At 46.0% G+C, this 27,370-nt stretch overlaps 1 protein-coding gene across 3 annotated transcripts in view; it reads left to right on the top strand.

Annotated features, from left to right (window-relative positions):
• Positions 1 to 13,113, top strand: part of ASXL2 (ASXL transcriptional regulator 2) — a 111,073-nt gene extending 97,960 nt beyond the window's left edge. For all 3 annotated transcript variants that reach the window (XM_077291847.1, XM_077291845.1, XM_077291846.1), the window contains 4 exons: positions 3,958 to 4,054; positions 7,156 to 7,261; positions 7,522 to 8,131; positions 8,624 to 13,113. In XM_077291847.1, the coding sequence (XP_077147962.1) occupies positions 3,958 to 4,054; positions 7,156 to 7,261; positions 7,522 to 8,131; positions 8,624 to 10,774 (2,964 nt within the window). In that variant the 3' untranslated portion in view covers positions 10,775 to 13,113. The remainder of the gene's footprint in view (positions 1 to 3,957; positions 4,055 to 7,155; positions 7,262 to 7,521; positions 8,132 to 8,623) is intronic.
• Positions 13,114 to 27,370: the final 14,257 nt, after the last annotated feature.

Below are 27,370 nucleotides of genomic sequence, written 5' to 3'. Positions count from 1 at the left end.
CATCAAGAGACAAAATGAAATCTTTCCTGGTGGAAAAAAAAAGAGGACATAAAGGGGCTGGCGGCCCAAGCACATGATCCGCAGGAATCTGCCTGGGGATCGGAGCAGGTTATTGAGGGCCGTATATTGCCTGCGGGCATGAGTTTCCCCACCCCTGTCCTACGCTATTACTCCGTCACAGTCCCCTGTGAATTTCTGGCAGCGTTCAATCTTTTTGGGTCAGGGTCGATCGCTCAGCACATCTAGAATTGGCCATCTTTGCCGGCTCCTCCTTGCAACAGGTCACCATCTGTCAGATTGCGGGTGCATCTCCTCTGTACAGCGCCCCCTTCAGGTCACCAAAGATTGCCTCTTGGGTTGAGGTCATGTCTTGGCCTTTTTTCTGGTAAAGCCGTTGTCTTTGGTGATTTGGAGGTCGCTTAGAGTCGTTGATGGGTTGAAGTTCATCTTCAGCTTTTTGGGCAGAGACATGAAAGTTTTGTGGCAGAATTGACAGATATTTGGAACTGTCCATAATTCCCTCCCTTGACTAAAGTCCCAGTTCCAGCTGGCAATAATCAGCCCCAAATAACAATGCTGCCCCCACCATGCCTCACTGTGGGGATGGTGATCTGGTGCTGCGCAGTGTGCTACCCTGGTCTCATCCATCAGAACACGTTGCCCACAGGCTTCTGGCAGATGTAATGGAGGTTTTGTCTTCAGCGGGATTGTATCTTTTTCTTTGTAAGAAAAGACTCTGTCCCCCATCTCACCCGACCCTAAAGGCCAGAGATATGAAGACTTTTAGAGATTGTTGTCACATGCAGGACATAACCAGGACCGGCCAGAAATTCCTGCAGCTCCTTTAATGTTGCTGTCCGCCTCTTGGCCACCTCCTTTGCTGTGTTGTCAGCTGTTTCTCAGTGGATTTGTACAGATTATGACGACATTAATGAGGGGAAAGTTCTCAAATGATTTTTCTTGGTAGGATTCTAGTACATCACAAAACCCTAACATGTTTCCAGGGGTGTGTTGACTTTATGTATCCACTGTATATGATTGGACGGTGTGATATCATATCAACATACCAAGTGATGTTGTCTCACTGTATACATGATATGGCGGTATGATGTAATCACACTAGATGGCGCTGTCTGTGTATAACTGATATGGCTGTATGATGTCATCACACGAGATGGCGCTGTCTGTGTATAACTGATATGGCGGTATGATGTCATCACACGAGATGGCGCTGTCTGTGTATAACTGATATGGCGGTATGATGTCATCACACGAGATGGCGCTGTCTGTGTATAACTGATATGGCGGTATGATGTCATCACACTAGATGGCGCTGTCTGTATATAACTGATATGGCGGTATGATGTCATCACACTAGATGGCGCTGTCTGTGTATAACTGATATGGCGGTATGATGTCATCACACTAGATGGCGCTGTCTGTGTATAACTGATATGGCGGTATGATGTCATCACACTAGATGGCGCTGTCTGTGTATAACTGATATGGCTGTATGATGTCATCACACTAGATGGCGCTGTCTGTGTATAACTGATATGACGGTATGATGTCATCACACTAGATGGCGCTGTCTGTGTATAACTGATATGGCGGTATGATGTCATCACACTAGATGGCGCTGTCTGTATAACTGATATGGCTGTATGATGTCATCACATTAGATGGCGCTGTCTGTGTAACTGATATGGCTGTATGATGTCATCACACTAGATGGCGCTGTCTGTGTATAACTGATATGGCGGTATGATGTCATCACACTAGATGGCGCTGTCTGTGTATAACTGATATGACGGTATGATGTCATCACACTAGATGGCGCTGTCTGTGTATAACTGATATGGCGGTATGATGTCATCACACTAGATGGCGCGGTCTGTATAACTGATATGGCGGTATGATGTCATCACACTAGATGGCGCTGTCTGTATAACTGATATGGCGGTATGATGTCATCACACTAGATGGCGCTGTCTGTGTAACTGATATGGCTGTATGATGTCATCACACTAGATGGCGCTGTCTGTGTATAACTGATATGGCTGTATGATGTCATCACACTAGATGGCGCTGTCTGTATAACTGATATGGCGGTATGATGTCATCACACTAGATGGCGCTGTCTGTGTATAACTGATATGGCGGTATGATGTCATCACACTAGATGGCGCTGTCTGTGTAACTGATATGGCGGGATGTCATCACACTAGATGGCGCTGTCTGTGTATAACTGATATGGCGGTATGATGTCATCACACTAGATGGCGCTGTCTGTATAACTGATATGGCGGTATGATGTCATCACACTAGATGGCGCTGTCTGTGTAACTGATATGGCGGTATGATGTCATCACACTAGATGGCGCTGTCTGAGTATAACTGATATGGCGGTATGATGTCATCACACTAGATGGCGCTGTCTGTGTATAACTGATATGACGGTATGATGTCATCACACTAGATGGCGCTGTCTGTGTATAACTGATATGGCGGTATGATGTCATCACACTAGATGGCGCTGTCTGTGTATAACTGATATGGCTGTATGATGTCATCACACTAGATGGCGCTGTCTGTGTAACTGATATGACGGTATGATGTCATCACACTAGATGGCGCTGTCTGTAACTGATATGGCGGTATGATGTCATCACACTAGATGGCGCTGTCTGTGTATAACTAATATGGTGGTATGATGTCATCACACTAGATGGCGCTGTCTGTATATAACTGATATGGCGGTATGATGTCATCACACTAGATGGCGCTGTCTGGGTATAACTGATATGGCGGTATGATGTCATCACACTAGATGGCGCTGTCTGTGTGTAACATATGGCGGTATGATGTCATCACACTAGATGGCGCTGTCTGGGTATAACTGATATGACGGTATGATGTCATCACACTAGATGGCGCTGTCTGTGTATAACTGATATGGCGGTATGATGTCATCACACTAGATGGCGCTGTCTGGGTATAACTGATATGACGGTATGATGTCATCACACTAGATGGCGCTGTCTGTGTATAACTGATATAGCGGTATGATGTCATCACACTAGATGGCGCTGTCTGGGTATAACTGATATGACGGTATGATGTCATCACACTAGATGGCGCTGTCTGTGTATAACTGATATGGCGGTATGATGTCATCACACTAGATGGCGCTGTCTGTGTATAACTGATATGGCGGTATGATATCATCACACTAGATGGCGCTGTCTGGGTATAACTGATATGGCGGTATGATGTCATCACACTAGATGGCGCTGTCTGTGTATAACTGATATGGCGGTATGATATCATCACACTAGATGGCGCTGTCTGGGTATAACTGATATGGCGGTATGATGTCATCACACTAGATGGCGCTGTCTGTATAACTGATATGGCGGTATGATATCATCACACTAGATGGCGCTGTCTGGGTATAACTGATATGGCGGTATGATGTCATCACACTAGATGGCGCTGTCTGTGTATAACTGATATGGCGGTATGATATCATCACACTAGATGGCGCTGTCTGGGTATAACTGATATGGCGGTATGATGTCATCACACTAGATGGCGCTGTCTGTATAACTGATATGGCGGTATGATATCATCACACTAGATGGCGCTGTCTGGGTATAACTGATATGGCGGTATGATGTCATCACACTAGATGGCGCTGTCTGGGTATAACATATGGCGGTATGATGTCATCACACTAGATGGCGCTGTCTGGGTATAACATATGGCGGTATGATGCCATCACACTAGATGGCGCTGTCTGGGTATAACTGATATGGCGGTATGATGTCACCTCACTAGATGGCACTGCCTTTGCTTACATGTTTTAGGAGTCCTTCTTCATGGGAGGGTTTTTCTTATGGGTGGGAGGAGTCAAATTTGTGCATGGGAGGAGTCATTGTTGTTTTCTCCTCATAGGCCGGACCTGACGGACTGCAGAGACTGAACAGTTCTGCTCTTAATAACGAGTTTTTTACTTCAGCATCTCAGAGCTGGAAGGAACGTCTGTCCGAAGGTGAGAACACACAGAGTGGTCTAATATGCCCGCCCCAGCACTGTCACTCTCCTGGGTGAGCAGTCTCTGTACCCCAACACTCTCCTGCAGGGTCTGATGGCTAGGCAGTCTCTTTACCCCCAGCAGTCTCCTGCACTGGGAGAGCAGTCTTTATACCCCTGCAATCTATTGTTCTGTCTTTGTGCTGGATGAGCAGTCTCTGTACCCCCAGCACTCTCCTGCAGTGTCTCTCTCCTGGGTCAGCAGTCTCTATACCCCCAGCACTCTCCTGCACGGTCTCTCTCCTGGGTCAGCAGTCTCTGTACTCCAGCACTCTCCTCCAGTGTCTCTCTCCTGGGTCAGCAGTCTCTGTACTCCAGCACTCTCCTCCAGTGTCTCTCTCCTGGGTCAGCAGTCTCTGTACTCCAGCACTCTCCTCCAGTGTCTCTCTCCTGGGTCAGCAGTCTCTGTACTCCAGCACTCTCCTCCAGTGTCTCTCTCCTGGGTCAGCAGTCTCTGTACTCCAGCACTCTCCTGCACTGTCTCTCTCCTGAGTCAGCAGTCTCTATACCCCCAGCACTGTCCTGCACGGTCTCTCTCCTGGGTCAGCAGTCTCTATACTCCTGCACTGTCTCTTTCCTGGGTGAGCAGTCTCTATACCCCCAGCACTCTCCTGCACTGTCTCTTTCCAGGGTGAGCAGTCTCTATACCCCCAGCACTCTCCTGCACTGTCTCTTTCCTGGGTCAGCAGTCTCTGTACCCCAGCACTCTCCTGCACTGTCTCTCTCCTGAGTCAGCAGTGTCTTTACTCCTAGCACTCTCCTGCAGTGTCTCTCTCCTGGGTCAGCAGTCTCTACACCCCCAGCACTCTCCTGCACTCTCTCTCTCCTGGGTCAGCAGTCTCTATACTCCTGCACTGTCTCTTTCCTGGGTGAGCAGTCTCTATACCCCCAGCACTCTCCTGCAGTGTCTCTCTCCTGGGTCAGCAGTCTCTACACCCCCAGCACTCTCCTGCACTCTCTCTCTCCTGGGTCAGCAGTCTCTATACTCCTGCACTGTCTCTTTCCTGGGTGAGCAGTCTCTATACCCCCAGCACTCTCCTGCACTGTCTCTTTCCTGGGTCAGCAGTCTCTGTACCCCAGCACTCTCCTGCACTGTCTCTCTCCTGAGTCAGCAGTCTCTATAACCCCAGCACTCTCCTGCACTGTGTCTCTCCTGAGTCAGCAGTGTCTTTACTCCTAGCACTCTCCTGCAGTGTCTCTCTCCTGGGTCAGCAGTCTCTACACCCCCAGCACTCTCCTGCACTCTCTCTCTCCTGGGTCAGCAGTCTCTATACTCCTGCACTGTCTCTTTCCTGGGTGAGCAGTCTCTACACCCCCAGCACTCTCCTGCACTCTCTCTCTCCTGGGTCAGCAGTCTCTATACTCCTGCACTGTCTCTTTCCTGGGTGAGCAGTCTCTACACCCCCAGCACTCTCCTGCACTCTCTCTCTCCTGGGTCAGCAGTCTCTATACTCCTGCACTGTCTCTTTCCTGGGTGAGCAGTCTCTATAACCCAGCACTCTCCTGAACTCTCTCCTGGGTCAGCAGTGTCTATACTCCTGCACTGTCTCTCTCCTTGGTCAGCAGTCTCTGTACCCCAGCACTCTCCTGCACTGTCTCTCTCCTGGTTCAGCAGTCTCTATAACCCCAGCACTCTCCTGCACTGTCTCTCTCCTGGTTCAGCAGTCTCTGTACCCCAGCACTCTCCTGCACTGTGTCTCTCCTGAGTCAGCAGTGTCTTTACTCCTAGCACTCTCCTGCAGTGTCTCTCTCCTGGGTCAGCAGTCTCTACACCCCCAGCACTCTCCTGCACTCTCTCTCTCCTGGGTCAGCAGTCTCTATACTCCTGCACTGTCTCTTTCCTGGGTGAGCAGTCTCTACACCCCCAGCACTCTCCTGCACTCTCTCTCTCCTGGGTCAGCAGTCTCTATACTCCTGCACTGTCTCTTTCCTGGGTGAGCAGTCTCTATAACCCAGCACTCTCCTGAACTCTCTCCTGGGTCAGCAGTGTCTATACTCCTGCACTGTCTCTCTCCTTGGTCAGCAGTCTCTGTACCCCAGCACTCTCCTGCACTGTCTCTCTCCTGGTTCAGCAGTCTCTATAACCCCAGCACTCTCCTGCACTGTGTCTCTCCTGAGTCAGCAGTGTCTTTACTCCTAGCACTCTCCTGCAGTGTCTCTCTCCTGGGTCAGCAGTCTCTACACCCCCAGCACTCTCCTGCACTCTCTCTCTCCTGGGTCAGCAGTCTCTTTACTCCTGCACTGTCTCTTTCCTGGGTGAGCAGTCTCTATACCCCCAGCACTCTCCTGCACTGTCTCTTTCCTGGGTGAGCAGTCTCTATACCCCCAGCACTCTCCTGCACTGTCTCTTTCCTGGGTCAGCAGTCTCTGTACCCCAGCACTCTCCTGCACTGTCTCTCTCCTGAGTCAGCAGTGTCTTTACTCCTAGCACTCTCCTGCAGTGTCTCTCTCCTGGGTCAGCAGTCTCTACACCCCCAGCACTCTCCTGCACTCTCTCTCTCCTGGGTCAGCAGTCTCTATACTCCTGCACTGTCTCTTTCCTGGGTGAGCAGTCTCTATACCCCCAGCACTCTCCTGCACTGTCTCTTTCCTGGGTCAGCAGTCTCTACCCCAGCACTCTCCTGCACTGTCTCTCTCCTGAGTCAGCAGTCTCTATAACCCCAGCACTCTCCTGCACTGTGTCTCTCCTGAGTCAGCAGTGTCTTTACTCCTAGCACTCTCCTGCAGTGTCTCTCTCCTGGGTCAGCAGTCTCTACACCCCCAGCACTCTCCTGCACTCTCTCTCTCCTGGGTCAGCAGTCTCTATACTCCTGCACTGTCTCTTTCCTGGGTGAGCAGTCTCTGTACCCCCAGCACTCTCCTGCACTGTCTCTTTCCTGGTCTGCAGTCTCTACACCCCCAGCACTCTCCTGCACTCTCTCTCCTTGGCCAGCAGTGTCTGTACTCCTGGCAGTCTCCTGCACTGTCTCTTTCCTGGGCCAGCAGTGTCTGTACTCCTGGCAGTCTCCTGGACTGTCTCTTTCCTGGGTGAGCAGTCTCTCCTTGTATTTTGCCTGGCAGGTGAATTTACACCAGAGATGCAGATGAGGATTCGACAGGAGATCGAGAAGGAGAAGAAGATGGAGTCCTGGAAGGAGCAGTTTTATGAGAGATACTATGGGGAGAAGTAAGTCATCCTCCACGTTGTTTCCATTCTCTGGACAGCAAGCAGAGATCTTAGACACAGAAATTAAATGGATATTGGGATTTTTAGATGAAGCGGTGGAGTCTGGCTGGAGGTGTAATGTGGATATTGCTGGTTATAAGACTGATGTGATATACATGGGTTCTGCAGGGGAGGAGCTTGTTAGCTACAAGCCCCACCCACCACTTCACACTTTACTGTATGCTGTTCTAACCGTCTGTCCACCGATTTTGTCTTTGAAGCTCTGGTCTGACTGAGGAGGATCTGAGCAAGATGACTTCCGAAAACAACGAGATCGAGGACAATACCCCACCACCCATCACACACATCAAAGTTGATCCTGCTGAAGACTCCTCACATGGTCCCGTCGTAGAAGAGCAGCGGCCTGCGAAGCCTGAAGATCTCCAGGACAACACTGAGATCCCCGAAGTTACAGAAGCCATCAGAGAGCCTGAGATAAAGAACGTGGACATCACTGATCTGACGGCACCGCAAGACGGAAACATAGACGTCAAGGCGGAAACTGAAGCCTCCACAGAGGCTCCATCCACCTGTGAGTCCAAAAACGAGGAGCCTAGGAGCCAACAACCGACGAGCCCGGCTGCCGCAAAGTCACCAGGAACCACCATGACGAGTAATGACAGTCCACCTGAAGAGTCACCAGAGAAGACAACGACCATCCACACGGGGGTCAAGAGACGCCTAGAGGTTGGAGAGAATAGTCCGGCTGCTCCAGAGAAAAGTCCACGTATGATGGAGCCCCTCCAGTCCCAGCAGTCATTTCGTGCCTTATGTAAGCCTCCCGCCGAGACGCAGCGGCCTGCTCCCGAACCGAAGGTGCCGCCGCTCAAGGTGAGAACAGAGTTGTGGATCAGGAATACATTTTGGTCATTCCCGTCAAGTATTTTGGGGTTCTGAGTGTACTAATTCTCCTTGTGGAAATCTAGCGGGGGTGGATCCTTTAGAACAATGTTCCTTAGAAAAAAATAGGCTAAAATAAGCTTAGGCCACAAAATAATAAAACGGTCTAATGCCCCCTATAGCTGAAGTCCCAGGCATAAGCCATTGATATCTGAGGTTTGAGGATCCAGCTACGGCACTGGGACGATCAGCTGAGTGAGGAGTCTTGTGCGCTCCAGTTTCTTGTGTGCTCCAGTTTCTTGTGTACAGTGCCCTCCGCATGTTTATGGTTGTGCTCGATACTGCAGTGGTGTCCTACTTCCCCTTCTTATCACCTTATTGTTTAGTAGACATTGAGACTTGACGTTTTTGTGATTTTTTTTCTTTTTTTTTAAATATCGGTATCGTAGAGTAACCCTCTGCTTGTTTTCTTTTGCGGTCTAGATCCCAGTGGCATGGCTCTCCTCAAAGCCATTTCTTAGCAGCCAGGTCTCTCCCAGGCCCACCTTTCTCACCACCGGTACCAGTCCTGGCAGAACCGGAGCCCGCACACTTGCCGACATCAAGGCGAAAGCTCGCTTGGCCCGTGCACAGAGAGCAGCGGCTGTTGCTGCCCATGGATGTTCCATCCCCGGACCTGGACCTGGAGGTGGACCTAGAGGGGAAATCAGGAACAGAGTACTGGACTTGGGAAATACTGGAAGCGGGGGAAGTGAAAGGGGAACTGCATCCTCTATACCCGATAACCAAAATCAAAGGGAGGTCCAGAAGCCAGTGCAGGCACCAGCTGACAGTCCAGCAAGAGCACAGTTACTGCAAAAACCCAGTGTACAACCCGAATTCACGGCTACTCCCCATCAACTCAAAGCCACTGAAACCACAAGAAGTGTCGCCGAAAGTACAAAAAGCTACCGGTCAATCAGCAATCTGATGTTAACTCAGGAACCACCAATGCCAGATAAATGCATGCGAGTTTCTGCAGCTGTAAAGACCATGACCGGTGGAGGCACCCTCACGACTGGCAGGGCTGCATCTCTTGAAGGCACAGGCGTCTCATCAATGCAAAGCACAATGAGAACACACAATGAAGAAGCGGGCCAACACAACCTTGCCTCACAACCCTTTTCTGCTAAAAATATGGCCCCAATTCAGCCACTTTCCTTCATAAATTCGAGGACACCTTCCACCTCTCATGGGATTGACAAGATACCGTCCACCCAAGCACACAACCCAAGTGTTAAACCTTTACGGCTGGGTGTTGGGCAGCTCGGCAAATTAAGCTCCAGCATTCCCGCAAATAACCCACTTGTTACTAAGCTTCTTCAAGGAAAGAACGTCCCATTAGAGCAAATCATGCCCAGGCCTCTAACAAAAGTTGAAGTGACGTCAGCCGAAAGACCGCAGGGTGTGATCAAAGGCTTGGAGTCTTGTGGAACTGAGGAAGCAGAACGACCATCCAATGCGGCTGCTCAGCAGTTGGAGAGATTCTTGTGCCACAACCGGCAACATCCTACAGGTCAAAGGATATGGCAACTATTTTCAGGAAAAGACTTGACAAGCTCTGGTAGCAATCAAATGCAAGGTCCTGAGGAGGGTGCCACCAGCCAGGAGCAGGTGTTACAGACTCTGATCAAGAAGGTTTGGCAAGAGAATGCCAATCCAGCAGAGTTCAGTACAACCTCAAGCTTCTCCCAGAGAGAAAACATTTCTCAGAGGTTCATGCTCGGTTTTCTTGGAAGAAGAACATCCAAGCCGGCCATGTCTGGCCATTATCTGCTCAACATCTCAACATACGGTAGGGTATCGGAGGTGTGTAGACAAGCTCCTTCGGACAGCACAGTCAATACCTCTGTGACTGACCCTGAACATGTGGGTAACAGAGAGACTAAAGTGGAGCCGATTACACACCATGGAGAGGATCAGGCCGAACCTGACGATTGTTCCTCTCCATTAGTCACATCCAAAGCTCGAGCTTCTCCTAATACCGAACCCCAAGTAATGACAAACAATGAATTCCTCCCAACATTTGATGTGAAGGAGACTGTTCAGATCCTTACAAAAGGCAACATTTACAACGAGTCCGATATTGCCCGAGATCTGATACAAGCTGCCCAGGCCAAAATGGCCAATGTTTTGGGGGTGAAGTTGAAGCATAATGCCGGTGATATGTTCGGAATCCATGCTTCACCCACTTCCTCCCATCCCGAGTTACTGCAGTCATCAAGGACTTGTGGGAATTCTGCTGGTCTGCTCGGATCCGGCTATGGTGGCACAATCAACATCTCCACATCACCAGAGGGCCTGAGTAGGTCCTCCATCCCCACTGGCGGAGATTTCAGTCCAGCTAATACGGACAATGTTGTTTCCTTCTCTGTGACGGTGACAACAATCCCTTCCAGTCAGAGTGTAAGCTCTGGTTGTGAACAACCCATCTCTGTCCAGACGTACACCGATGACAGCAGCATGGAAATGTCTCCTTCCAAATGCTACTGTCGGCTGAAAGCTATGATCATGTGTAAGGGCTGCGGCGCGTTCTGCCATGATGATTGCATCGGCCCCTCCAAACTGTGCGTTTCCTGCCTTGTGGTACGGTGACTCCGAATCATGTTCTGGGAAGAAGCCATCTCCAATAACCATGGACAGATATTTTACCTCTTATGTAAGGTAAACCCTTGTAAAGGGACATCGATATTTTATCGTTGGGAGATCTTACCGGGTACATTGTAGGGTTCTCGTCAACCCTAATTAATCATGACGTGTTTGCACTTAATACTGTAAATAATATGAGTGTTTGATTTTTATTTTTTACAAAATTTTAAGACCAGATTTCCAAAGACTGAAGCAATATGTCCCAGGTCTTCGACCTAATAGTTTTACACTCCCTTGTTTTAGTGTATGCACTATGGGAGGCATGGGGTCCCCAACCTAAGCAATAATATTAAACTACCTAAACTCGGTGCCCAACAGGTTCCCCACATGGAAACTCGGTAGGTTTGTCGAATATGTTATGGGAAAAGCCAAAGCTTCCGTGTGGAGTGAATCGAAACAGGCAGGCCACCATATGAGTTATGGAGGTGCACATCGTGTGAGCTGGACCTGCCTGACCACCACTTGACTTAGACCGCCATGCTCTGTATGGAGGATTTTGTGTGTAGGGTGAGAAAGATCATCTTGTTTACCATGTTCTATGCAGTGGTTCATGCTGTGGCCTGACCATCATAAGCAACTGGGCATCAAGATCGGAAACTTACCGATGTTCAAACCGCACTTTGGTTAATATATAAGCACTTAAGACTTGAGCTGCGCTCAGCTCATGTGAAGCCTGCAGATTTCCATAAACACTGTGATTATTTTTGCTCCCGAGTCAAGGTAAGCTTTGAAATGGAAAGCCATAGTGATCCTAAAGGTCTCAAAGGCTGATGCCTACTGAATGAGACCTTGTATTCAGGAGGTGAAGGGAAAGTCCAAGGGACCCCTCTTAGTGAGTTTATATAGTGTCTGATCGTGGTGTGTAACGTTACCTGCTGATTTTCACCTGCGTTCCCCGTCCTCCTATGTCTCATTATCATAAACAGTAAATAATGTTGCCTTCACAGATGGGAAATAGCCGTTTTTTTGAGCTGTTCCCATGTTGTCAATAACACTAAATCCATAGAAAACTGGATGAATCTATGAGCAGATCTTCTCTCAGTCTGATATCCATATGGTTATGTTAGGGAAAATTAAGCTGATTTCCTGTTAACGCTCAGGCTGCTTAGTTTTGCATGTCCAATCTACCCCCTATCATTTCGGTATCTGACAGTCCATTTGGGCACCCAATAGTAAATGTGGGGCTATTTCCTGTTATGACAATATCCATAGTCTTTTGATTCATTGAAGGTCATATGTGACCAATAAGCCAGTTTTTCCATCCCTACAGAGAGGAGATAGATACTTTGTGCTGATTCAGACCACTGACCTGGGCCACATATCTGGAACATAAGATAGTGTAAGTCACTGTAGAAGAAAGACCTATAATTTCTCCATCAGTTCACAGTACTACAGATCTCCAGAAAGGGTACAAAGTATACGAGTCAGCACAGTGACATGACTGAAGGAAAGTATTTACATCATATGTTAGAGTCGTGCAGTAATTTAGGAACCGTAATGGGGTTCCATCTCACCCCTTCATTGGTAACCCAGGGTATGCTGTTTTAGTGCACAAGCTTTGTAACCTGCAAAGTTTTTCTGTGACCCTGGGAACTGCATGATTTTCAGGTCAAAGAAACGAACGTCTCCTAAAAGATCTATGCAGGAAATTTTGGAATGGGATCTGGGATGAAAGTATTGGCCTATGGGGATTGTTGATTCTAAATTTATTTTGAGAACATTATTAAACTATTTCCATCATTTTATTACAGAAAAGTGGCGATGGTTGTGAAATGCTGTTTTGGTCAAAATTGGAGGTTTTTTTTTATTTATTAGTCTGTCAGATTTAATATTAGTTATGCCAGAAATTGGTGGTTTTGTGGCAGCTGGCATTGTTTTTCAATTTGTGGTTCGGAGAAAGTGGATGCACCAAGTTGAGTAATTTAATACATTTTGTTATCATTGTCCAGCGAGTTTCTGTTTTAAGAATGGCATAGAAAGTACCCCTCTTAGTAAAATCCCCACTTATCCTGTGTCAGCAGCACAACTGGGGTGAAATCGTTCCATCATAGGATATATAGAGGGGTCCTGCAGTTGAGGAACATGGTGGGGCTCCTGTTGGAATTTGATTTTTTTTTGGGGGGGGAGACGTTTGCCATTTTTAAGGCAATTATTGGGTTCTTGTTGGAGAATTCGTAATCATGTCCTGTACGTTTCCGTCAAACGTTACAAAAACATTTCTTATCTTGAAGTCTGCTGAGATAATTTACACAGCCCAGAATCTTAGGGGAAAATCAAGGGTTTTTTAAAAAAAAAACAAACAAAAAAAAAACTTTTTGCACTTTAGATTTTTGCTTCTTCGAGAATCGATAACTTTCTTGTGTAGGCAACTATTGGTCACAGTGTCTGATGATTAATGATCTGAAGGCATAAAACATCTCATTAGCCTACACCGCTGCCTGCGCTTCATTAATACCACCCCGATGACGGGACGTATGTTTTTTTTAATTTTGTAACAACTTTTTAGCTTTTTACGTAAATATTCCAGGTAATGCAAACGGTGTTCGAGCACAGCTAGGTATTGGGTGTGTAGAGATGGTTGCATCCTTTTGCCGGTAGCGAAGACTTACCGTTGGTCCGTTTACGTCTTGCCCAAAACTGGGGAGATTCCCATCGGTAAAAAGCCTAAACCTCCGGTGGGATCTGCTCTAGTTCTTTAGCAATGATCACGTCCATATTACCATGTAGATGCCGGCCAAAGCAGTGACCACTGGGCCTCTTGTATGGTGAGATGATACTCAGGGTAAGCGTTCATCGATAGGTTCGACCACCAATTGATCAAGACCGGCTCGAAAGAGGAGCATCGACTCTGCTTACATTGGAAGCCCCCAATTTTTCAATGGCTGTTGGTAATCCAGTTGTTTTTAGATTCGCACTATGTATATGGATACAAAACATATAATATATTTGAAGTAATATATATATACGTATATATATATGAGATTCTATAGTTTATATACAGGGTATGCTGTTAGCACGGCGAAGAAGATAAATGTTTTTTTAAATGTTATTATTTTACGCAAATGCAATAAGATTTGGATTTGTCAGGGAAGATCCGACCCGCTGTGATTTATTGGCCTTTTTTTAATTTTTTCTCCTTTATTTTTTTTTGTGTGAATGTTTTTAAAGCGACATTTTCTGGATAAAGGGACTGTTGTAATCAGATGATAGGGTTCAGCGCAGGAGGAGGCAGGAAATCCTTTTATTGAGAATAAATCCTATTTTTTCAGACTATAAGAATAAAAGTAATTTATGTAAAATTTTACAAAAATTTAATTAAAAAAAATCATTGTAAGGCTTTGGAAAAGTCCTGTACATAGATGTGTATGGAAATTTATACACGCTGCATATTCTTTATTTTAGAAAGTATTTGTAAACAGTTAAAAAAAACCAATAAAACTTCTTGTGAGCTGCATGTGCTTCTGTTGTACGAGTTTATTTTAATCTCTTTTCCAGATATTACATGGACTCCATTTTATTCTGGATGCTTGGCCCATATGGAGCTTATAATATATCATGCACACATTGGAAACCATTTTATATGGTGGCAATGGATCTCTAAATATGTTTTTTCGAATGTGGAGGAAACCAGAGAACACAAAGAAAAATAAAAGATTACAAATGACACCATGAAATCTGGAGGAAAAACATATTTACCCGAAGGGAACATGGCGGAATCACAATAAGAATATTGAGGAGCCCAAATACCTGCTATGATCGTCCCTCCTGATTGCCTGTGTGCTATACCATGTGATGTGATAGGGTATATACAATTACATACAGTAAAAAGGATTAACGAAAGAGAAATACTAAACCTGATGTCCCGGAAATGTCTCTTATCTGTTAGAAATTGAAAAAGTTTTAGATGTTTAAGATTTTGCCTTTTTATAGAGATGAAAACATGGCATGGATAGCATCATCCATCAGATCCGATATTAAGATGGTTGTATTCGGCTGGCTTTACGGAGATATGAGTGAATGCATTATTTTCGTCCTTTCCCTATTATGCCAAAAATATACAGTACAGACCAAAAGTTTGGACACACCTTCTCATTTAAAGATTTTTCTGTATTTTCATGACTGAAAACTGTAAATTCACACTGAAGGCATCAAAACTATCAATTAACACGTGGAATTATATACTTAACAAAAAAGTGCGTAACAACTAAAATTATGTCTTATATTCTAGGTTCTTCAAAGTAGCCACCTTTTGCTTTGATGACTGCTTTTCACAGTCTTGGCATTCTCTCGATGATGAGCTTCAAGAGGTAGTCACCGGGAATGGCTTTCACCTCACAGGTGTGCCCTGTCAGGTTTAATAAGTGGGATTTCTTGCCTTATAAATTGGGTTGGGACCATCAGTTGTGTTGTGCAGAAGTCTGGTGGATACACAGCTGATAGTCCTACTGAATAGACTGTTAGCTGCTTTTTTCTTGTCATAATACAAATTCTAAGTAAAGAAAAACGAGTGGCCATCATTACTTTAAAAAATGAAGGTCAGTCAGTCTGAAAAATTGGGAAAACTTTGAAAGTGTCCCCAAGTGCAGTGGCAAAAACCATCAAGCGCTACAAAGAAACTGGCTCACATAAGGACCGCCGCAGGAAAGGAAGACCAAGAGTCACCTCTGCTTCTGAGGATAAGTTTATCCGAGTCACCAGCCTCAGAAATCGCAGGTTAACAGCTCAGATTAGAGACCAGGTCAATGCCACACAGAGTTCTAGCAGCAGACACATCTCTACAACAACTGTTAAGAGGAGACTTTGTACAGCAGGCCTTCATGGTAAAATCATGGTAAAATAGCTGCTAGGAAACCACCGCTAAGGACAGGCAACAAGCAGAAGAGACTTGTTTGGGCTAAAGAACACAAGGAATGGACATTAGACCAGTGGAAATCTGTGCTTTGGTCTCATGAGTCCAAATTTGAGATCTTTGATTCCAACCACTGTGTCTTTGTGCGACGCAGAAAAGGTGAGCGGATGGACTCTACATGCCTGGTTCCCACTGTGAAGCATGGAGGAGGTGTGGGGGTGCTGTGCTGGTGACACCGTTGGGGATTTATTCAAAACTGAAGGCATACTGAACCAGCATGGCTACCACAGCATCTTGCAGCGGCTGCTATTCCATCCGGTTTGCGTTTAGTTGCCGGTTTGCGTTTAGTTGGACCACCATTTATTTTTCAACAAGACAATGACCCCAAACACACCTCCAGGCTGTGTAAGGGCTATTTGACCAAGAAGGAGAGTGATGGGGTGCTACGCCAGATGACCTGGCCTCCACAGTCACCAGACCTGAACCCAATCGAGATGGTTTGGGGTGAGCTGGACCGCAGAGTGAAGGCAAAAGGGCCAACAAGTGCTAAGCATCTCTGGGAACTGCTTCAAGATTGTTGGAAGACCATTCCCGGTGACTACCTCTTGAAGTTCATCAAGAGTGTGCAAAGCAGTCATCAAAGCAAAAGGTGGCTACTTTGAAGAACCTAGAATATAAGACATATTTTCAGTTGTTTCACACTTTTTTGTTAAAGGGCCACTGTCACCCCCCTCCAGTCATTATAAACTAAGAGCAAAAAGAAATCCAGCTTCCAAAAATATCAAAATTTATTGAAGATAAAATCCAAAGTCCAATGACATGGTTCACAGGAGAATGAATAGCAGCAGGCTACGCGTTTCGAACAATGAGTTCTTTTTCAAAGTGCTTTTGATATTTTTGGAAGCTGGATTTCTTTTTCCTTTTATCTTATCGTTCCACGTGATGACTGCACGGTATCCGGGCTTCCCCACAACAAATGCCTAATAGGTGAGCTGGTTTTCACTATTTTTCCTTATAAACTAAGAGCCATATTGTGCAGCAGTAATGCTGCATTATAACAAGGTGGCGCCGAAAGCGCAGGAAGAGTGACGGCAGAGGAGCTGGCCAAGCTGGGGAGTGAGGACCCGCCTACCTGGCTAGAGACAGGAATTGTGGCTAAGTATAAAAACGTTTTATTTGGGGTATACTTGAACCTAAAACTAAAAGAGCCACCTTGTTAGAATGCAGCATTAATGCTGCACAAGGTGGCTCTTTTAGTTTATAACGGCTGGAGGGGGGTGACAGTGGCCCTTTAAGTATATAATTCCACATGTGTTAATTCATAGTTTTGATGCCTTCAGTGTGAATTTACAATTTTCAAAGTCATGAAAATACAGAAAAATCTTTAAATGAGATGTGTCCAAACTTTTGGTCTGTACTGTATCTCCCATAAATATCGGATTGATGCAAACCCCAATATTCATCACTGGCTCCAGCTGGTCTCCGATCAGTGCTTTGATCAGAGGAAGCTCTTGCATTGGATGTGGACTTCTCTGAGTAAACAAATCCCAGCCTTGGTGTCTGGTTCTGAGTGAAGAGCTGCTTGTTGTAATTACCCTGTCGCTGCAGGAGGTCCTAATTCAATGGAGGTTGAAGTGTCAGCTCTCTCCCCCAGTTATAATTAGTTTCTCGATTCCCCTGTTATAATTAATCCCATATGTTCAATGTGAGGGTGATGCGGCTCCTCTTTGGAGTTCTCTTTATGGATTTTAATTTTTTCCACAATATCCATCTAACTTACCTTCACATGGTTGCCTATAAATTAGGTTGGCTTAGATACATTAAATCAACATCAGAAATTGAATATTAAAAAATGGGCAAACAATAAAGTAATTAAGTAATTTTTTTTTTTAGTTTTATAGCTTAAGGACATCAGTCTGCAGTACTACTAACCAAGAATCCGATGCAATCTGGTTTGTGTTTTTCAAGCGTCTTAAAATTATCATGGCCACAGAAGACTTTGGGATTGGAGAGAGGGGAAAACCTTTAAGGAGAATTGTAAAGGGACTAAAACGGACTATAAAAAGAGGAATTAGAAAGTCTTTCTGAAAATCTTGAAATGTAATAGAACTATTGGAGCACAAGACTGGACTGACACTTAAAATTGGACTGTAATAATGATTATTAGAGGAGTAGAAGAAAGGAAAGACGACAATAAGTCTATAAGAAAAACTAACAATGGATGAAAGAAAAGGCTAAAAAAATAGATAAATGAGACCAATAAAAACAAAAATCTATAAGAACTAGAACAGTTATGCAAAGGACTAAAATAGAATGAATAACCAATGTTATCTTATGATATTTCCAAAAACTGGACTTCTACTATTAAACCAGTAAACCCCAGTATTTGCAAAAGCCCCGTAGACGAAACCAAAGATTGCAATGTAACCGCACGTTTTAGGTTCTGTCTACATATTGGCTGAAGCCGGTGAAGGCCTGACAACTTTTTCTTTATTCTCAGCTATGAATCCAAATAATTACGCATCCACATCAGAGAACCTGATAGTCGAAGAACAATTTTACATGAAGTTGTTTTCTGCAATAATAAAAATAATATGAAAGCAAATCGAAAGAAGAGATCAGATTCCTATAGAAAGGGGAAAACCAAAGAAAAGATTAGGGAATTGGATCGGTCTGCCTAACAAAATGTTGATTTTAATTCATGTCTATAACTGTGGACAATGAAAGTAGATATGATTGCCTGGGGTAGCGCAATCCAGGGAACGGATGCAGCACAAGAGAAGTCTTGAAGACCGGAGCGGGAGGATCAGATAATGGAGGATGTTCGTGTTAGATCAGTGGCAGAAGGGAGACCATAACTATGGAGATGAAAGCTATATAGGGCAGTGCAGCGCGGGAAAGAGCATTGTAGGAGACAGGTTTATAAAGTGAATGGGAAAGCAGTACAGTGGCTAGCGGTGGTGGACGGTGGTCGGTGATGTGCACATTGTCGAGTGATCTATGCTATCAGTTGGGAAGAAAAATGAGGCTGGATGGATTATAAATGGAAGATTGTAGTGGGGGGACTGTTTAGTGGTCAGTTGCAGTAGTCAACACAGAAGTGAATCAGAGCAACAATACAAGTTTTTCTTGACCGGAGAACTCAAATTTTTGAATTCAGGTAGTGAAGGAAAAAAAAACACTAAGACAATCGGCATTCTCTCTTAGAGGAAAGATATGTTTTAGGTAGGTTAGTACATGGTGGAAACGTGAGAAGCTCAGTGTTTTGAAGGATCCAGACAGAGGAAGGATGTGATGATGACAACAGGCAGACAATCTGTTGAGGGATTACATAGTGCAATGGATTCTCTAAGCCATATGTCAGGGTTGGGTTGGCGACACAGACCGAAGAAGATGGCAGAACTTGACGGATGGAACATGGATTGGTGAGGAAAAGAGCAGCAGAATAGGCAAGATGACAGGTAGACAGGCGGAGCAGGAAGCATCAAGACACCGAGCCGGGAGTGTGGATAATACGGAGGAACTGCAGTCAGTCCAGTAAGTGAAGCAGTTAAATGGTTAAGCGCAGAGTTTTATGCTATTATCTTACAACACACTGTGCTTTCAGCAGATGAATGGTTGATGCACGTCTGAGCCAGAAGGTACATGCAGGTATATGGTAAACAAACAGGAGTTAGAGATGATTAACCAACTGCGAGAAATAGAGGATGAAGCAAAATGGAAATCACATGGTGACAGATACAAAGCTTACTGAATAGTCATACAGCACAAGTGCCTGAGGAAGAGCCTTACTGGTCCTTGGATGGTTATGTCACAGGAGTTTGTTGAGTTACTATAAAAATCCTCCATGGATTACAGCAAAGTGCGGCAGCCAATGGAAAAATGGTGCTCGGCGCTAGTATTGGGGCAGGTAATTTCGGCGTTTTCCTGCAGTGTAGGGGTGATAACATGAGCACTATACTTTGTATAAAGATAGTGATAAAAGACTAATCTGCTCATAGTCCTGTAGGGCTTGGTAGAGACAAAAGATGGAAGTAGGACTCATCCCTGAGCTATATAAACAGTCTGCCATTTGGAGGGTTCTTCCATAACTTCAGGGGTCACCTTGTGTCTGAGGAAAGATGAAAGTTTGTTCTGTAGTCTTGAACCATAGATTAGAAATATCTAGCTTCAGTGGTCTTGGATAACTTCTTAAAAATGTATTTAATTGAGGCACTTTGCAGGAAACTACCAGTAGATGTTAAACATGTCTGAGAGCAGCGCTTACCTGCAGACTCTTCAGATGTACAAGAGGAGAAATCGTGAGATCTTATGGGAGGATCTGATGATGTTCCTGAGTAGCTTCTGATTCTGTTCTGCTTGATTATTGAAGCTCCAATTTCCTAAAGGATCCGCAAAGCAGAAGCCACCAATTGTGACCACAAAGGGGACATGAGTTTTAGGACAGAACAATAACCAGGTGTTTTACAGACCCCTGAAGAGATGGGTACATGCAGGAAAGGAGACCCCTGAAGTATTGGCCACATCATTATTATTTATTTATATAGCACCATTAATTCCATGGTGCTGTACATGAGAAACGGGTTACGTACAGGGTTATAGATATCATTTACAGTAAACAAATTTACAATGACAGACTGGTGTTGTGAATTTGGTTTCTGGGCTCCCCCGGTGGTTACTGGTGGTACTGAACTTGTGTGCTTCATCTCCTCTGTTCACCTGTTTCCATCAGGATGTGGGAGTTTCTATTTAGCCTTGCTCCTCAGTCATTTCTATGCCGGCCAACAATGTTACCAGAAGCCTTTCTGTTGCATGTTCCTGCTCCTAGACTACTATTAGCTAAGTTGGACTTGTAGTCCTAAGATTGTTTTGCATTTTTGTTCCAGTTCTCTGTTTTTGAATATTTCTGAGGCTGGAAGCTCTTGTGAGCTGAAATTGCCACTCTGGTGTCATGAGTTGATATTAGAGTCTTAAAGTAATTTCAGGATGGTGTTTTGAAAGGGTTTTCAGCTGACTGTGAAGTTCCCTTTTCTGTCTTCCTACTATCTAGTAAGCGGACCTCAATTTGCTAAACCTATCTTCATACTTCGTATGTCATTTTCCTCTAAAATCACCGACAATATATGTGGGGGCTACTGTCTGCCTTTTGGGGAAAATTTCTCTAGAGGTAAGCCAGGTCTGTATTTTCCTCTGCTAGGGTCAGTCAGTCCTCCGGCTGGCGCTGGGCGTCTAGGGATAAAACGTAGGCACGCTACCCGGCCACTGTTAGTTGTGCGGTAGGTTTAGCTCACAGTCAGCTCGAGTTCCCATCTTCCAAGAGCTAGTCCTTTTGTATGCTTTACTACGGTCTCTTGCCATTGAGAACCATGACAGTTTGGCCGGCCCAGAGTTAAAATAATTGGCAGAAGAAAGGAGAGAAAAGAAGTCTGCAGAGAATTTTTTTTTTTTTCTGAGTTTGCTCATTAGTTGATTCACTTGCATCTCTGCTTACTGCAGCCTTCGTCTCTCCTTCTAATCCTTGAATGGTTCTGATTTCACCTGATTAAAATGGATCCTCAGAGTTTAGCTATTGGTTTGGATAATCTCGCTATGAAGGTTCAAAGTTTACAGGATTTTGTAATTCATGCTCCTATATCTGAACATAGAATTCCTTTACCTGAATTTTTCTCCGGGGATAGATCTCGCTCCGCTGGAGATCCTGCACAGCAGGTCAGGATTGTAATTTCCTTGCTCCGGGGCGACCCTCAGGATTGGGCATTTGCTTTGGCACCAGGGGATCCTGCGTTGCTCAATGTGGATGCGTTTTTCCTGGCTTTGGGGTTGCTTTATGAGGAACCTCATTTAGAGATTCAGGCTGAAAAAGCCTTGATGGCCCTGTCTCAAGGGCAAGATGAGGTTGAAATATACTGCCAAAAATTTCGTAAGTGGTCTGTGCTTACTCAGTGGAATGAGTGCGCCCTGGCGGCGAATTTTAGAGAGGGTCTCTCTGATGCCATTAAAGAGGTTATGGTGGGGTTCCCTGTGCCTACAGGTCTGAATGAGTCCATGACAATGGCTATTCAGATTGATCGGCGTTTGCGGGAGCGCAAACCTGTGCACCATTTGGCGGTGTCTACTGAGAAGGCGCCAGAGATTATGCAATGTGATAGAATTCTGTCCAGAAGCGAACGACAGAATTTTAGGCGAAAAAATGGGTTATGCTTCTATTGTGGTGATTCAACTCATGTTATATCAGCATGCTCTAAACGTACTAGGAAGGTTGATAAGTCTGTTTCAATTGGCACTTTACAGTCTAAGTTTATTCTATCTGTGACCCTGATTTGCTCTTTATCGTCTATTACCGCGGACGCCTATGTCGACTCTGGCGCCGCTTTGAGTCTTATGGATTGGTCCTTTGCCAAACGCTGTGGGTTTAATTTAGAGCCTCTGGAAGTTCCTATACCTCTGAAGGGTATTGACTCCACGCCATTGGCTAGTAATAAACCACAATACTGGACACAAGTAACTATGCGTATTAATCCGGATCACCAGGAGATTATTCGCTTCCTTGTGTTGTATAATCTACATGATGTGTTGGTGCTTGGATTGCCATGGCTGCAATCTCATAACCCAGTCCTCGACTGGAAAGCAATGTCTGTGTTAAGCTGGGGATGTCAGGGGACTCATGGGGACGTACCTTTGGTTTCCATTTCGTCATCTATTCCCTCTGAGATTCCGGAATTTTTATCTGATTATCGTGACGTTTTTGAGGAGCCTAAACTTGGTTCACTACCTCCGCACAGAGATTGCGATTGTACTATAGATCTGATTCCGGGCAGTAAGTTTCCAAAGGGTCGTTTATTTAATCTATCTGTGCCTGAACATGCTGCTATGCGGGAATATATTAAGGAGTCCTTGGAAAAGGGACATATTCGTCCTTCGTCATCTCCCTTAGGAGCCGGTTTTTTCTTTGTATCTAAAAAAGATGGCTCTTTGAGGCCGTGTATTGATTATCGGCTTTTGAATAAAATCACGGTTAAATATCAGTATCCTTTGCCACTGCTTACTGATTTGTTTGCTCGAATAAAGGGGGCCAAGTGGTTCTCTAAGATTGATCTTCGTGGGGCGTATAATTTAGTGCGAATTAAGCAGGGGGATGAGTGGAAAACCGCATTTAATACGCCTGAGGGCCATTTTGAGTATTTAGTAATGCCTTTTGGTCTTTCAAATGCCCCTTCAGTCTTTCAGTCTTTTATGCATGACATTTTCCGTGAATATTTGGATAAATTTATGATTGTGTATCTGGATGATATTTTGATTTTTTCGGATGACTGGGACTCTCATGTCCAACAGGTCAGGAGGGTTTTTCAGGTTTTGCGCTCTAATTCCTTGTGTGTAAAGGGTTCTAAGTGTGTTTTTGGGGTTCAAAAGATTTCGTTTTTGGGGTACATTTTTTCCCCCTCTTCCATTGAGATGGACCCTGTCAAGGTTCAGGCTATTTGTGATTGGACGCAACCCTCTTCTCTTAAGAGCCTTCAGAAGTTTTTGGGCTTTGCTAATTTTTATCGTCGATTTATAACTGGTTTTTCTGATGTTGCTAAGCCGTTGACTGATTTGACTAAGAAGGGTGCTGATGTTGCTGAGTGGTCCCCTGCTGCTGTGGAGGCCTTTCGGGAGCTTAAGCGCCGCTTTTCTTCCGCCCCTGTATTGCGTCAGCCTGATGTTACTCTTCCTTTTCAGGTTGAGGTCGACGCTTCAGAAATCGGAGCTGGGGCGGTTTTGTCGCAGAAAAGTTCCGACTGCTCCGTGATGAGACCTTGCGCGTTCTTTTCTCGTAAATTTTCGCCCGCTGAGCGAAATTATGATATTGGTAATCGGGAGCTCTTGGCTATGAAGTGGGCTTTTGAGGAGTGGCGTCATTGGCTTGAGGGGGCTAGACATCAGGTGGTGGTATTGACCGACCACAATAATTTGATTTATCTTGAGTCTGCCAGGCGCCTGAATCCTAGACAGGCGCGCTGGTCGTTATTTTTCTCTCGGTTTAATTTTGTGGTTTCTTACCTACCGGGTTCTAAAAATGTGAAGGCGGATGCCCTTTCTAGGAGTTTTGAGCCTGATTCCCCTGGTAATTCTGAACCTACAGGTATCCTTAAGGATGGGGTGATATTATCTGCTGTTTCCCCAGACTTGCGACGGGTCTTGCAGGAGTTTCAGGCGGATAGACCTGATCGTTGCCCGCCTGGTAGACTGTTTGTTCCGGATGATTGGACCAGTAGAGTCATCTCGGAGGTCCATTCTTCTGCGTTAGCTGGTCATCCTGGAATCTTTGGTACCAGGGATTTGGTGGCTAGGTCCTTCTGGTGGCCTTCCCTGTCGCGAGATGTGCGAGGTTTTGTGCAGTCTTGTGATGTTTGTGCTCGGGCCAAGCCTTGTTGTTCTCGGGCTAGTGGATTGTTGTTATCTTTGCCTATTCCGAAGAGGCCTTGGACTCACATCTCCATGGATTTTATTTCTGATCTCCCTGTTTCTCAGAAGATGTCTTTCATCTGGGTGGTGTGTGACCGTTTCTCTAAGATGGTCCATTTGGTCCCCTTGCCTAAATTGCCTTCCTCATCCGAGCTGGTTCCTCTATTTTTTCAAAATGTGGTTCGCTTGCATGGTATTCTGGAGAATATCGTTTCTGACAGGGGAACCCAATTCGTGTCTAGATTTTGGCGAGCGTTCTGTGCTAGGATGGGCATTGATTTGTCTTTTTCGTCTGCTTTCCATCCTCAGACTAATGGCCAGACCGAGCGAACTAATCAGACCTTGGAGACTTATTTGAGGTGTTTTGTGTCTGCGGATCAGGATGATTGGGTTGCCTTTTTGCCCTTGGCGGAGTTTGCCCTCAATAACCGGGCTAGTTCTGCCACCTTGGTTTCTCCTTTCTTCTGTAATTCGGGGTTTCATCCTCGTTTCTCTTCCGGTCAGGTGGAGTCTTCGGATTGTCCTGGAGTGGATGCTGTGGTGGAGAGGTTGCATCGGATTTGGGGGCATGTGGTGGACAATTTGAAGTTGTCCCAGGAGAAGACTCAGCAGTTTGCCAACCGCCGTCGTCGTGCTGGTCCTCGTCTTTGTGTTGGGGACTTGGTGTGGTTGTCTTCTCGTTTTGTCCCTATGAAGGTTTCTTCTCCTAAGTTTAAGCCTCGGTTCATCGGCCCGTACAAGATATTGGAGATTCTTAACCCTGTGTCCTTTCGTTTGGACCTCCCTGCATCTTTTTCTATTCATAATGTCTTCCATCGGTCATTGTTGCGCAGGTATGAGGTACCGGTTGTGCCTTCCGTTGAGCCTCCTGCTCCGGTGTTGGTTGAGGGTGAGTTGGAGTACGTTGTCGAGAAGATCTTGGACTCCCGTGTTTCCAGACGGAGACTTCAGTATTTGGTCAGGTGGAAGGGCTACGGTCAGGAGGATAATTCTTGGGTGACAGCCTCTGATGTTCATGCCTCCGATTTGGTCCGTGCCTTTCATAGGGCTCATCCTGATCGCCCTGGTGGTTCTGGTGAGGGTTCGGTGCCCCCTCCTTGAGGGGGGGGTACTGTTGTGAATTTGGTTTCTGGGCTCCCCCGGTGGTTACTGGTGGTACTGAACTTGTGTGCTTCATCTCCTCTGTTCACCTGTTTCCATCAGGATGTGGGAGTTTCTATTTAGCCTTGCTCCTCAGTCATTTCTATGCCGGCCAACAATGTTACCAGAAGCCTTTCTGTTGCATGTTCCTGCTCCTAGACTACTATTAGCTAAGTTGGACTTGTAGTCCTAAGATTGTTTTGCATTTTTGTTCCAGTTCTCTGTTTTTGAATATTTCTGAGGCTGGAAGCTCTTGTGAGCTGAAATTGCCACTCTGGTGTCATGAGTTGATATTAGAGTCTTAAAGTAATTTCAGGATGGTGTTTTGAAAGGGTTTTCAGCTGACTGTGAAGTTCCCTTTTCTGTCTTCCTACTATCTAGTAAGCGGACCTCAATTTGCTAAACCTATCTTCATACTTCGTATGTCATTTTCCTCTAAAATCACCGACCGTATATGTGGGGGCTACTGTCTGCCTTTTGGGGAAAATTTCTCTAGAGGTAAGCCAGGTCTGTATTTTCCTCTGCTAGGGTCAGTCAGTCCTCCGGCTGGCGCTGGGCGTCTAGGGATAAAACGTAGGCACGCTACCCGGCCACTGTTAGTTGTGCGGTAGGTTTAGCTCACAGTCAGCTCGAGTTCCCATCTTCCAAGAGCTAGTCCTTTTGTATGCTTTACTACGGTCTCTTGCCATTGAGAACCATGACAGACTGGTACAGAGGGGAGAGGACCCTGTCCTTGCGGACTTACATTCTATGGGATAATGGGGAAGAGACAGAAGGTCGGGGTGCGGCAGCTCGGGTGGTGGTGAGGCGGCAGCTCTGGTGGTGAGGCGGCAGCTTGGGTGGTGGTGAGGTGGCAGAATGGTTATTGCAGGCTGTAGGCTTTCCTGAAGAGATGGGGTTTCAGGTTCCGTCTGAAGGATCCGAGGGTGGTGGATAATCGGACGTGTTGAGGCGTGGAATTCCAGAGGATGGGGGATATTCGGGAGAAATCTTGGAGGCGGTTGTGTGAGGAACGAATAAGTGGAGGAGAGTAGGAGGTCTTGGGAGGATCGAAGATTATGTGAGGGAAGATATTGGGAGAGTAGTTCAGAGATCTAGGGAGGGGACAGGTTGTGGATGGCTTTGTAGATCAGTGTTAGTAGTTTGAACTGGATTCTTTGGGGAATTGGGAGCCAGTGGAGGGATTTGCAGAGGGGAGAAGCGAGGAGAGAGGTGGACTAGCCAGGCAACAGAGCTGAGGACAGACTGGAGCGGTGCAAGAGAGTTAGCAGGGAGGCCACAGAGGAGGGTGTTGCAGTAATCAAGGTGGGAGATGATGAGGGCATGCACAGGAGTTTTGGTAGATTGTGGGCTGAGGAAGGGACGGATCCTGGCAATATTTTTGAGTTGGAGGTGGCAAGAGTTTGGACGTGCGGTTTGAAGGACCGGGCAGAGTCGAGTGTTACCACGAGGCAGCGGATTTCAGGTGCGGGAGAGTGGAAAGGAGACCACTGAAGTATGGCCAGGTTCACAGTGCGTTAACAGCAGCCCATTCAACACATGCGTTAACGGGCTGCTGTTAACGCAAATGCCGACATGCCATCGCGCTAGCGCAGATAGAGCTAGCAGATGCTCTATCTGCGCTAGCAGTGATGGACCCGGAAACGCTGCAGCCCACGTCCCAGGGTCCGTCACTCAATGACGGCACATCGCTAGCGCACGCCCATTGTGGGTGTGCACTAGCGATGTGTCCAACATAGGAATTAATGGCGGCGTTAACGGACTGCGTTACACCGTTTTATGCCGCGGTGTAATGTAGTCCGTCTAACGTAGTCCGTCTAATGGACGCCAGCAACGCAGTGTGAACCTGGCCTAATGGGAATGTGCAGGTAAGGAGACTACAGGAGTAATGGGCACACAAAGGTAAGGAGACCCCCGAAGTAATGGGCACATGCAGTTAAGGAGACCCATGGAGTACTGGGCACACGCAGGTAAGGAGAGCCTGGAGTAATGAGCACACACAGGTAAGGAGACGCCTGAAGTAATGGGCACGTGCAGGTAAGGAGACCCCTGAAGTAATGAAAACATGCAGAAAAGGAGACCCCTGTAGTAATTGGCACACATAGGTA

This window comes from Ranitomeya variabilis, chromosome 2 (genome assembly GCF_051348905.1).
Source record: "Ranitomeya variabilis isolate aRanVar5 chromosome 2, aRanVar5.hap1, whole genome shotgun sequence".
Classification (NCBI taxonomy): domain Eukaryota; kingdom Metazoa; phylum Chordata; class Amphibia; order Anura; family Dendrobatidae; genus Ranitomeya; species Ranitomeya variabilis.
Note: the sequence above shows the minus strand (reverse complement) of the source record. Positions and strands in the feature narration are given on the sequence as shown.